General features: G+C 45.8%; 1 protein-coding gene across 4 annotated transcripts in view; it reads left to right on the top strand.

The window, feature by feature from the left end:
• The window catches only part of ZNF333 (zinc finger protein 333), a 30,638-nt gene that overhangs the window by 7,011 nt on the left and 10,998 nt on the right, over nucleotides 1-12,629 (top strand). The window contains exons 2-7 of one of the 4 annotated variants that reach the window (XM_010806678.4): nucleotides 348-391; nucleotides 1,426-1,549; nucleotides 2,523-2,621; nucleotides 7,971-8,053; nucleotides 9,211-9,390; nucleotides 10,816-10,903. In XM_010806678.4, coding sequence (XP_010804980.2) covers nucleotides 389-391; nucleotides 1,426-1,549; nucleotides 2,523-2,621; nucleotides 7,971-8,053; nucleotides 9,211-9,390; nucleotides 10,816-10,903 — 577 coding nt within the window. In that variant the 5' untranslated portion in view covers nucleotides 348-388. Of the gene's footprint in view, nucleotides 1-347; nucleotides 392-1,425; nucleotides 1,550-2,519; nucleotides 2,622-7,970; nucleotides 8,054-9,210; nucleotides 9,391-10,815; nucleotides 10,904-12,629 lie in introns of all 4 variants that reach the window. The other 3 variants (XM_005208601.5, XM_005208602.5, XM_059888535.1) reach the window with 3 other exon arrangements.

The following is a 12,629-nucleotide window of genomic DNA, read 5'->3' as shown; positions in this document are numbered from 1 at the left end:
TTCTTGCCTGGGAAATCCCATGGACAAGAGGAGCCTGGTGGGCCACAGTCCATGGTGTCACAGAGTCGGACATAACTTAGTGACCGCACAACAACAACAACAAAGAGGAGATGTGGTCCTTTTATTACGTGAGAGGAGTCAGTGGAAATGGTCAGGCCTGTGGTGTGAAAGACGATGAGGAGCCCAGTATGTTGCGTATTGAAGTAAATTTCTGAGTAATTTGGCTGTTTGGATTGGCGCCCTGCTCATGGTCCACAGAAATGGAATTAATTACCCAGGCCAAACCCCGGCTTGGTGTTCTGCTTCCACTCTCGTTTCTCCTCTTACCTCCGTCTTTCTTATTGCAGGAAGGACACACACTGAAACTTTAAACCCTGGCGCTGGTATCATGGTGAGGGGGAAGACTGAGTCTGGATGGTTGTGGGGGTGGGATAATCTTGTACTCGGGACCCTGTCTGCTCTCTCGGAAACAGGAGGGAAGTGTGGAGCATCTTTAGCCCCGTCCCTGGTACTTTTTAGCCTCTTTCAGTGCATGACCTACAGTTCTGGAGGGAACTGGCTTGGATGGAGGGTTCCCAAAGCAACCCTGGGGTTTGGTACCTAATTCCGGAGTCTAATGGCAGTGAGGGGGCTCAGATTGAGCCGGCAGCCACAGAACTCCTCCACGGCCATCCCTGCCATCGCTTGTGAGACCTACCGAAAACACACGTGGCTCTAAAAATTAAGGTTAATTAAAATCCAACAAAATTTAAACCTCAGCTTCTCAGTTACCAAACCACATTTCTCAAGTGCTCAGGAGCCACACGTGCTGGTGGCTGCCTTTTTTTGGAAAGTGCAGGCATAGAACATTCCATTCATGACAGAGAGCTTTACCAGTCAGTGCTGTTCTAGAGAATTCCGAGATTAAAAGGCCATCACGTTTCTCAGATGCAGTGGAAGTCCAGTTTTAACAGGCATAAAACAATGACTCATCCTAGGGACTTCATGAAAATGAAAAGAGCAAGCTCAAACTTCTGATGCCTTGAATAAGGAGTTCAGGAAAAACTCAGTAAAGCTGAGAACAGTCTCTGTCATCACTGGATACTGGAGCAGCAGAGAGCCAATGCTTATACTTTCAGATTTGTTCAAATGTTAAAAGAAAGTAATTATTTTTGGTTGGGTACGCCATATGAGCTCTGTCCCAGCAACTCTTCAGTTCTGCCCTAGTAGCACAGTGACAACCACAGAGATGAACAGATGGGTGTGGCCATGTGCCAATAAAACTTTATTTAGACAAACAGGAGGCAGGCCAGGTTTGCTGAGCCCAGCTTTGCAGAGAACACTGAATATTCTCGCACTGGGTCTGCCTTCCCCAAGGGATAAACCCTCATTCTGTAGAATGGTGGGGGTGGTCCTTGCTGAGCCGCAATACATGCACTGCCTTAGGAATCAGTCACCTTAGAGGATGTGGCGATGGAGCTCATCCAGGAGTGGACGTTGCTGGACGATGCTGGGAGGAACCTGTGCAGACACGTGCTGCAGGACAACTGCAGGACCCCAGCGCCCAGGGGTAAGGCTTTTGCTACTCTGGTTCTTCCTGTATGCAGATGCTCTTTTTTTCTTTTTTTTAAATTACTTATTTATTTATTTATGGCTGTGCTGGGTCTTTCTTTACTTGGGGCGAGGGGGACCTACTCTCTGGTTGCGGTGCGCGGGTTTCTCACTGCAGCGACTTCTCTTGTTATGGAGTACAAGCTCTGGGATGCGCAGGCTTCAGTAGTTGTGGCTCCCTGGCTCTAGAGCACTGGCTCGGTGGTTGTGGTGCATGGGCTTAGTGGCCCCACAGCATGAGTGATCTTCCTGGACCGGAGATTGAACCCACCACGTCTCCTGCATTGGTAGGTGGGGAAGCCCTGCAAATGCCCTTTAAGTGCTTGCCACATGGCCACAGTGATGCAGTGTGGGTTTCAGAAGGTTTGTCATTCATGGGCTTTCATAGGATAACAGCTGCATGCATTGAGTGGACTTCATTCTCTATATAGTCAGGGCTTCCCTGGTGGCTCAGATGGTAAAGAATCGGCCTGCATTGTGGGAGACTCAGGGTCAGTCACTGGGTCAGGAAGATCCTCTGGAGGAGGGAATGGCTACCCACTCAGTATTCTTGCCTGGAGAATTCCATGGACATAGAAACTACAGGGGAGCCTAGCGGGCTACAGTTCATAGAGGTTGCAAAGAGTTGGACACGACTGAGTGACTAATACTTTCTCCATGGTCAGGACCTGCATAGGTCTCCTTGAGTTTGGCCTTGGAACTTAGAGAACCTCAGTTCAGAAGGACAGAGAGGAGAGTGTTTGTGGTTTGGGCCCTTGTAAAGGAACCTCATTGAATTCATTAAAAAAAAAATTGAATGTGATTGCTTAGGTCCCCGCCTACTTGCTTGGCTTCAGGAGCTAAGGCCCAGGTGGAGAGTGGGCAGGCTGGGGAAGCATTTATTTTCCTCTGCAAGCCCTTCCTCCCTCAGCCCATATGTCCTTCTCCAGCAGCAGGGACTCCACCATGCAAAGCCAGTCTCGTCTCCCAGGTGGAGCCAAGAGAAGAGCTGAAAGCAGCAGAGCACGGTGTTCTCTGTGCCACGGGTGTGGGTAAGTACCCGGGGACAGAGGGTGTCGTGACCCACGCAGACTGACGTTGAGGGGTGGGTGCTGCTGGGAAGTGTCCATTTGAGAGTATTTGTAAGATTCTGTATTCTGAGGGGAAATAAGACTGTTTGGGGTGAGTTCCTTTAACTTCTCTTTTTCACTTTCTAACTCTCCTCTAATTGTTGGTTTCAGATTCACGTTGATGTATGGCAGAAACCAGCACAACATTGTAAAGCCGTTATCCTCCAATTAAAAATAAATTAAAAAAATTAAAAAAAGATCTGTTTCAGTTCCTTTTTTTTAAGGTTTTTTTTTTTTTTAAAGTGTATACTGTTTTTAAAATTGGAGGATAATCGCTTTAGTGTTGTGTTGGCTTCTGCTCTTCCACAAATGAATCAGCCACAAGTATACACACACCTGCTCTCTCTTGAAGCTCCCTCCCACCCCCCGACCCCATCCCACCACTCTAGGTTGTCGCAGAGCACTGGTTGAGCTCCCTGTGTTACACAGAACTTCCCAGTAGCTATCTGTTTTACATACGGTAGTGTATATGTTTCAGTGCTCCTCTCTCAATTCATCCCACCTTCTCCTTCCCCTGCTGTGTACACAAGTCTGTTCTCTATATCTGTGTCTCTATTCCTGCCCTGCAAATCAACTTGTCTTTTTTTTTTTTAATTGAGATATTCACACACTGTAAACTTCACCCTTTTAAAGTGTACAGTTCACCGGTTTTTAGTATGTTCACAAAGTTGTGCAACCATCACCACTATCCAGCTCTGGAACACTTCCATCACCTCAAAAAGAAACCCTGTACTGATTAGCGGTCACTTCCCATCCCTCCTCCCGCAGCCCCCAGCAACCGCTGATCCACCTTCTGTCTCTGTGGATTTGCCTGTCCTGGACATTTCATACAGATGGACTCATACATCCGTATCTGTCTTCTTTCACTCAGCATCGTGTTTTTTGAGGCTCCTTCATGTCATAGCATGAGAGGCTTCATTGCATTTTAAGGCCGAATGGCCGTCCGCCTTGTGGAAGGACCACATTCTGTTGATCCATTCATCAGGTGGTGGGTGTTTGTTTTTACTTTTGGTGACTGTGAGTAGTGCTACTCTGAACATTTGTGTGCAAGAAGTTTTGTGGATGTGTTTTCGTTTGCCTTGAGTGTGACAATTCCACTTAGGTGTGGAATTGCTGGGTCATTTTGTTAAACTTTCTGAAGAACTGCCAAATTGCTTTAAAAAATTTATTTTTTCTTTTTAATTTATTTTTTTATTGAAGGATAATTGCTTTACAGAATTTTGTTGTTTTCTGTCAAACCTCAGCATGAATCAGCCATAGGTATACATGTATCCCCTCCCTTTTGAACCTCCCTCCCATCTCCCTCCCCAACCCACCCCTCTAGGTTGATACAGAGCCCCTGTTTGAGTTTCCTGAGCCATACAGCAAATTCCTGTTGGCTATCTATTTTACATATGGTAATGTAAGTTTCCATGTTACTCTTTCCATGCATCTCACCCGCTCCTTCCCTCTCCCCATGTCCATAAGATTGTTCTCTATGTCTGTTTCTCCATTGCTGCCCTGTAAATAAATTATTCAGTACCATTTTCTAGATTGCATATATGTGCATTAGAATATGATATTTATCTTTCTCTTTCTGACCTACTTCACTCTGTATAATAGATTCTAGGTCCATCCACCTCATCAGAACTGACTCAAATGAGTTCCTTTTTATGGCTGAATAATTTTCCATTGTGTATATGTACCACAAGTTCTTTATCCATTCATCTGTCGATGGACATCTAGGTTGCTTCATGTTCTAGCTATTGTAAATAGTGCTGCAATGAACAGTGGGATACATGTGTCTTTTTCGATTTTGGTTTCCACAGGGTATATGCCTAAGAGTGGGATTGCTGGATCATATGGTGGTTTTATTCCTAGTTTTTTAAGGAATCTCCTTACCATCTTTCATAGAGGCTGTATCAATTTACATTCCCACCAGCAGTCCAGAGTGTTCCCTTTTCTCCACACCTTCTCCAGCATTTATTGTTTGTAGACTTTTTGATGGCCATTCTGACTGGTGTGAGGTGATATCTCATTGTGGTTTGGTTTGCATTTCTCTAATAATGAGTGATGTTGAGCATCTTTTCATGTGTTTGTTAGCCATCTGTATGTCTTCTTTGGAGAAATGTCTGTTTAGGTATTTTTCCCACTTTTTGATTGGATTGTTTGTTTTTCTGGTATTGAGTTGTATGAGCTGCTTATATATTTTGGAAATTAATCCTTTGTCAGTTCTTTCATTTGCTATTATTTTCCCCATTCTGAGGGTTGTCTTTTCACCTTGCTTATAAGTTCTTTTGCTGTGCAAAAGCTTTTAAGTTTAATCAAGTCCTACTTGTTTACTCTTGTTTTTATTTCCGTTACTCTCGGAGGTGGGTCATGGAGGATCTTACTTTATGTCAGAGAGTGTTCTGCCTATGTTTTCCTCTAAGGGTTTTATACTTTCTGGTCTTACTTAGGTCTTTCATCCATTTTGAGTTTATCTTTGTGTGTGGTGTTAGGAAGTGTTCTAATTTCATTCTTTTACATGTAGCTGTCCAGTTTTCCCAGCACTGTTTATTGAAGAGGCTATCTTTGCCCCATTGTATATTCTTGCCTCCTTTGTCAAAAATAAGGTACCAGTAGGTGCATGGGTTTATTTTTGGGCTTTCTATCTCATTCCATTGGTCTATATTTCTATTTTTGTGCCAGTAGCACACTGTCTTGATGACTGTAGCTTTATAGAATAATCTGAAGTCAGGAAGGTTGATTTCTCCAGCTCCATTCTTCTTTCTCAAGACTGCTTTGGCTGTTTGGTGTCTTTTGTGTTTCCATATGAATTGTGAAATTTTTTGTTCTAGTTCTGTGAAAAAGGCCATTGGTAGTTTGATAGGGATCACATTGAATCTGTAGATTGCATGTGGTAATAGAGTCATTTTCACAATATTGATTCTTCCTACCCAGGAACATAGAATATCTCTCCATCTGTTTATGTTGTCTTTGATTTCTTTCATCAGTGTCTTATAATTTTCTGTGTACAGTTCTTTTGTTTCCTTAGGTAAGTTTATTCCTAGATTTTTAATTCTTCTTGTTGCAATGGTAAATGGGATTGATTCCTTAATTTCTCTGATTTTTCATTGTTAGTATATAGAAATGCAAGTGATTTCTGTACATTGATTTTGTATCCTCCAACTTTGCTAAATTCACTGATTAGCTCTAGTAATTTTCTGATACTATCTTTAGGGTTTTCTGCGTACAGTATCATGTCATCTGCAAACAGTGAGAGCTTTACTTCTTCTTTTCTGATCTGGATTCCTCTTATTTCTTTTTCTTTTCTGATTGCTGTAGCTGGGACTTCCAGAACTATGTTGAATAATAGTGGTGAAAGTGGACACCCTTGTTTTGTTCCTGATCTTAGAGTAAATGCTTTCAGTTTTTCACCATGGAGAATAATGTTTGCTGTAGGCTTATCATATATGACCTTTACTATGTTGAAGTAGGTTCCTTCTGTGTCCATTTTTTGAAGAGTTTTAATCATAAATGGGTGCTGAATTTTGTCAAAGGCTTTTTCTGCATCTATTGAGATGATCATATGGTTTTATCTTTCAATTTGTTAATATGGTATATCACATTGATTGATTTGCATATATTGAAGAATCCTTGCATTCTTGGAATAAACCCAACTTGACCAGGGGAGTCACAAATTTGTCTTTTTGATGTGTTGCTGAATTCCGTTTGCTAAAATTTTGTTGAGGATTTTTGCATCTATGTTCATCAGTGACATTGGCCTGTAGTTTTCTTTTTTTTATGTTGTCTTTGTCTAGTTTTGGTATCAGGGTGATGGTGGCCTCGTAGAATGAGTTTGGAAATGTTCTTTCCTCTGTAGTTTTATGAAAGAGTTTTAGAAGGACAGCCATTATCTCTTCTCTAAATGTTTGATAGAATTCTGTGAAGCCATCTGGTCATGGGCTTTTGTTTTTTGGGAGATTTTTGATCACAGCTTCAATTTCAGTCAAACTGCTTTTGAGATTTGTTGTTCTTGTTTAGTCGCCAAGTCATGTCCGACTCTTTGTGACCCCGTGGACTGTAGCATGCCAGGCTTCTCTGTCCTTCACCATCTCCCAGAGTTTGCCCAAGTCCATGTCTGTGGTTTTGGTGATGCCATCCAACTGTCTGATCCTCTGTTGCCCTCTTTTGAGATTAAGGACACTAATTTACCTTTCCCCCAGTCGTGGGTGAGGATTCTGATTTCTCCGTGTCATATACACACTTTTTGTTTAGTTTTTTTTTTTTTAATTTGAAAATATTTATTTATTTATTTGGTTGTGGCAGGTCTTAGTTGCAGCACAAAGGGTCTTTACTTGCAGTGGTGTATGGGATCTTAGTTCCTTCACCAGGGATTGAACCCGGGTCCCTTGCATTGGGTGTGTGGAGCCTTAACCACTGGACCACCAGGGAAGTCACAAGTTTGTCTTTTTTTTTTTCTCTTCTTCAAACTTTTTATTTTGTATTGGGGTATAACCAAGTTAATCTTTATACTGAACATTTCTATGTATATTTCTTGTTTGATTGCTTGTTTCTCTGATAACACACTTTTTGGCAATATCAGTCTAAATCTCCATGGAGGGGACTTCCAGTGGTTAAGAATCCACCTTCCAGTGCATGAGACGCGGGCTCCATACATGGTCAGGGACCTGAGATCCCACATAGCTAGGGCAGCTAAGCCCCAGTGCCGTAACTGGAGAGCCCTTGAGCTGCAACTACAGAGCCCATGTGCCTGTGGACCACAACTAGAGAGGCGCACACACTGCAGCGAAAGATCCCGCATGCCGCAGTGAAGACCCAGCACAGCCAAAAATAAATAAATATTAAAAGAAGTCTCCATGAATTCTTTTACCAGGAAAGGCCTCTGGTTTCTACCTCATCCCATCACTGCCCAACTCTACACACAGCCCTAATCTTTAGAATCTCCCTTTGCTCACTGCAGTGGTAAAGAATCCGCCTGCCAATGCAGGAGACACAAGAGACTCTCAAGGATCGGGAAGATCCCCTGGAGGAGGAAATGGCAACCCACTCCAGTATTCTTGCCTGAGGAATCCCATGGACAGAGCAACCTGGCGGGTCCATGGGGTCACAAAGAGTTGGACATGACTGAGCACACAGCACATTGATACCTTGCTCATTGATACCTTCTACCTTTCAGTATTGTCCCAAGTTTAGGGTCAGTATTAAAAAAAAAAAAGGTGTGTGTCAGTTTCATACTATGACTTCTTTCTGAAATAAGGTAATTTTTTTTTTCCCCATTCATTTTAGACTGGGAATCTCAATTTACACCCAAAGAGCCTACTTCTCTGCAGGATATTTCAGAAGAAAACTCATCCTATAATTTGCAGATGGTAAGATTCATGTGGGACGATTCTTCATTCCCTTTCATAGGAGAAGGTGAGGAGTAGCTGAGTTGGATGCACACACCAGGGCCAGGCAGACACTTGAGCCAAGGTGTTTCCTCCAGGACATGAAGTATCTAGAGGGAGCACCCATTTTGGGTGATTTAGGGTGGGGGGAGTATTGGCTTGGTGTGTGAGAACTCCATAAAGGAGGCGGTTCAGAGTGTGGGCTGTGGGTCACGGGAGATGTGGATAACTAACTGTGGCCCTGTGATTGACAGATACCAGGTAGGCAGATACAGAACCTAGGAAAACACAGAACAGTGTGTTCATATTCAGAACTAAATGCTCCCAACTTTTCTATAAAAACCTTTTTAGGGACTCCCCTGGCAGGCTAGTGGTTAGGACTCTGCAGTTTCACTGCCAGGGTCTCAAGTTTAATCCCTGGTCGGATTAAGAAGATCTCACAAGCTGTGCAGTGCTGCCTGGAACAAAGCAAAAACCTTTCTAGTAAAATATCTCGCAGTGCCTCTGAGGGTTGGTGGTCTACCCTCCAGCCACGGGCCCCCCAGAACCAGAAAAGGGTCAGGTGTGTGCGTCCAAGTCCCTGGTTCAGTCGGTCCTCAGAGACCCTTGGTAGTTGGTGCCCACAGTGAAGTAGGAGAGTTTCCAGGTCTGAAACTGCCAGACCCGCATTGCCCAAATTCTTTTCTTAATTAATTAATTTGGCTGGGTCTTAGTTGTGACATGGGCTTCCCTGTCGCTCAGACAGTAAAGAATCTGCCTGCAATGTGGGACCGACCTAGGTTCAATTCCTGGGTCAGGAAGATCCCCCTGGAGCAGAGAATGGCAACCCATTTCAGCGTTCTTGCCTAGAGAATCACGGGTAGAGGAACCTGGCGTACTACAGTCCGTGGGGTCTCAAAGAGTCAGACATGACTGAGCAATTAACACTTTAGTTGTGACAAGTGGGATCTAGTTCCCTGACCAGGGATAGAACCCAGGCCTACTGCATTGGGAGTGCAGAGTCTTAGCCACTGGACCGCCAAGGAAGTCCCACGGACCCCAAATTCTGATGGTACTACCCCCAAACTTTGGGTCTCTTAGGGTGAGGACAGCCTCCATACCACCTCTTCCTGCTTAGCACCCTCTACTCCTTTTCCCAGGGGCCAGAGCTGGACCTGAAGATAGAGATCAAGTCTGAGATGGAAGAGGAGGTGATGCCTCCAGCTCCAGAGGACTGGTCAGCTCTCCAGCAGTCTTCTGAATATGCGGTAGGCCTGGAAAGTGGTCTGCCAGGAGGGCCCCAGCCCCTGCCAAGAAGGCCCAAGGTTCAGGATATGTCTGTAAGTGGGGAGCCAGGAGGGAGGGAGGAATGGAAGGCCAACTAGATAGGAAATTGGGAACATGCTGGAGACCCAAGCTTAGCTCCTGGTGAGAACTACTGAACAGGCCTTGGTGTTTCTGCACTGAGTGTAAATATCCCCAGCGTGATGTCATGCCCAGGGCAGTCCTGGGGGAGGGGGTGGCACCCAGGATCCAGGTCTTGCCTCTCTGGGTCCAGATTTCCTTCTTCAATCCTTCCATCCTTTCCATGGCCAGGAAACCTGCAGGAATGAGCAGGTCCTGTGACCCAAGGGCTGTGTGGAGAGTGTTCAGGCTGGTAATCATGCTCTGGGCTCAGGGCCTTATGTTTTGGTTCTGAGGTGGAGAGAGTTACAGAGAAGGATACTTTAAGGTGTGCTTGGAGCCCTGCCCTGAGGAGAAGGGGCCTATTCTCCCCTGTCTCCCACCCATCACCTGCCCTGAGGAACCAGCCACATTTGCTTCCCAACCTTCACCAAATCCTGCCAGCTTTTCCTCCAAAATATAAACTTGCCTCTGACTGCTCCTCCTGGCCCTGGTGCCACCACCTTACCCAGAGCCACTGTTAGTTCTCCTCGACCCAGCCTTCTGCTGGACATGGAGGCCAGAGACATCCTATAGAAAGCAAGTCAGGGGCTTTCCTGGTGGCCCAGTGGTTTAAGAATCCACTTGCCAGTGCAGGGCACACGGGTTCGATCGCTGGTCCAGAAAGATTCCATGTGCCACGGGGCAACTAAGACCGTGTACCACAACTATTGGGCCCGAGCTCTAGAGCCTAAGAGCCACAACTATTGAGCCTGTTTTCTGCAAAAAGAGAAGCCACCATAGTGAGAATCCCCTCACCACAACTAGAGAGTGCTGCACACCAGAACTAGAGAAAGCCCAGGCGCAGCAATGAAGACCCAGCACAGCTAAACATAAATAGAAATTAAAAAAAAATATATACAAGTTGGTTCAAACACCTTTCCCGAGGGAGTGGCCGTTGGTATAGGAGGGTTCCCGTCCCTTCTCCCACAGCAGGGATTTTCCCCTTGGGAATAGTTTACTAACACCCCCTCATTTGCAGGGCTCCACCCATGCCTCCTGCCTCACCCCTCAGTCTACTGGCCATCTACTGCTTCTCTGTGCCCCAGAATCAACCCCCGACCCTGCCCAGAGGCTGCTTAGATGCGGCCTTCCCTACCTGGGCCCCCTCTGTCTGTCCTGTCTTGGACTTGAAATTCCATGACACTGATTAGCTTTGTGTTGAGGAGTTGTAAACCTGGACGTGGTGAACGAGCCTTGTCCCTCCTCTTAGCATGTTTCCCAAAGCAGGGCCAGTCACACCAGTTCAGTCTGGGTGAACAGGTGTGAGCGGATCCCACCCACGCTGTGACTCTACAATCTGTTCCTGTCACTTTGTCCAGGGGCTGAAGGTGGCTGTGCAGATGCAGAGGGTGGCCACGCCGGAGCCTGCGCTGGGCCTCCCCAGACTGTGGAGGGCTGGGGGTGCTGGTGAGTAAGAGCCTGGTGGAATTACAGCCCGAGGGCCCTCCTGTGTTGTGTTCTGTTGTGTCTGGGAACTTGGATCCACCTTCCTTTCTTCTGACTGCAGTCGTTGTCTTAGGGAGAGAATATATAAAGTCATCTTATTTTTTATGGGCTCCCCAGGTGGCACTTGTGGTAAAGAACCTGCCTGCTAATGCAGGAGACAAAAGAGATGTGGGTTTGATCCCTGGATTGGGAAGATCCCCTGGAGGAGGGCATGACAACCCACTCCAGTATTCTAGCCTAGAGTATCCCATGGACAGAGGAGCCTGGCATGCCACAGGCTGTGGAGTTGCAAAAGTTGGACACGTCTGGAAATGTAGCACAAACAGTGTTCCATCGTACATATGTCTTCTTTATCCGTTTCTCTCTCAATGGACATTTAGGTTGGTTCGGTATCCTGGCTATTGTAAATAAGTGCTGCAGTGAACGTTGGAGTGCATGTATCTTTTTGAATTATGATTTTCTCCATGTATATGTCCAGGAGAGGGATTGCTGAGCCATATGGTAGTTCTATTTTTAGTTTCTTAAGGCACCTCCATACTGTTCTCCATAGTGACTGTATCAATTTGCGTTCCCACCAACAGTGAAGGAGGGTCCCCTTTTCTCCACACCCTGTCCAGCATTTATTGTTTGTAGATTTTTTGATGATGGCCATTCTGACAGGTACAAGGTGATAACTTCACTGTAGTTTTGATCTGCATGTCTCTAATGACCAGCGATGCTGAGCATCTTTTTACGTGCTTTTTGGCCATCTGTGCTATAAAGTACTCGTGGAGTACTTGGAGTACTCTTTGCTCTTAAATTACCCTGGAAGGGCTCTAGACTGTCATCCTGTGGTGAGAAGGACACTGGGAAGCAATTGCAGACAAACCCCTGACACCTTCCCCCTGGGGCCTTGCAGTCTGGGGAGTGAGTATGGGGTAGGCGTGTCAGGGGTCCCTAAGGCCACGCCCCAAACTCAGCTTACAGTTGTACTCATGGCTCTGATTTAGTCCAGTGAAGGAATGCAAAGCAAAACCAGCAAAGGGAAAAGGCTTTTGGGGTGATGCCTGGAGGAACCCAGGCACAAGCTTTCGGAGTCCTCTCCCAGTGGAGTCACACAGGACACGCTTAATTCCTTCAGCAGCAAGTTGTGACAACACGTGCACAGTGAAATTTACACCGAGGTTCATTATAGACTCAGAGCCCAGGGTTTTCCCTGGGGGCTGGTCATGTAGGCACCATCTGCCCAGCACATATCTAAACTCCAGGCTTCTGGAAAGAAAGCAGGCATCCAACATGGACTGCGTTATTTGTACAGACAGTTTAAGCAGAGTGAGCCCCTCTTATCAGTTAGGGTCAGGGGAACTGTCTCGAAATCCAAGTTCTGGGACTTCCCTGGTGGTCCAGTGGTTAAGACCCCATGCTTCCAATGTAGGGGGCATGGGTTCGATCCCTGGTTGGGGAACTAAGATCCCACATGCTGTGCGGCCAGCTAAGGGCCAGCCTTGCCAGCTGGCTTTGCTAAGGAGAGCAGTCAGGAGGGCTATGTTAACTTTTGTCTGCACAGTAGGGAAGCATGGAACTATGTAAAATGTATTCAGGAGGTCAAGTTGAGATAGTTTGGTGGGTTATGTATACATTCATTTACCAATTTGGGGCACTTATGGGAGGGGAACTGGGGGCTTCCCTGGTGGCTCAGCATTAAAGA

This window comes from Bos taurus, chromosome 7, assembly GCF_002263795.3.
Source record: "Bos taurus isolate L1 Dominette 01449 registration number 42190680 breed Hereford chromosome 7, ARS-UCD2.0, whole genome shotgun sequence".
Taxonomy (NCBI): domain Eukaryota; kingdom Metazoa; phylum Chordata; class Mammalia; order Artiodactyla; family Bovidae; genus Bos; species Bos taurus.
The sequence above is the reverse complement of the archived record's forward strand: the minus strand, read 5'-3'. Positions and strand labels throughout refer to the sequence as shown.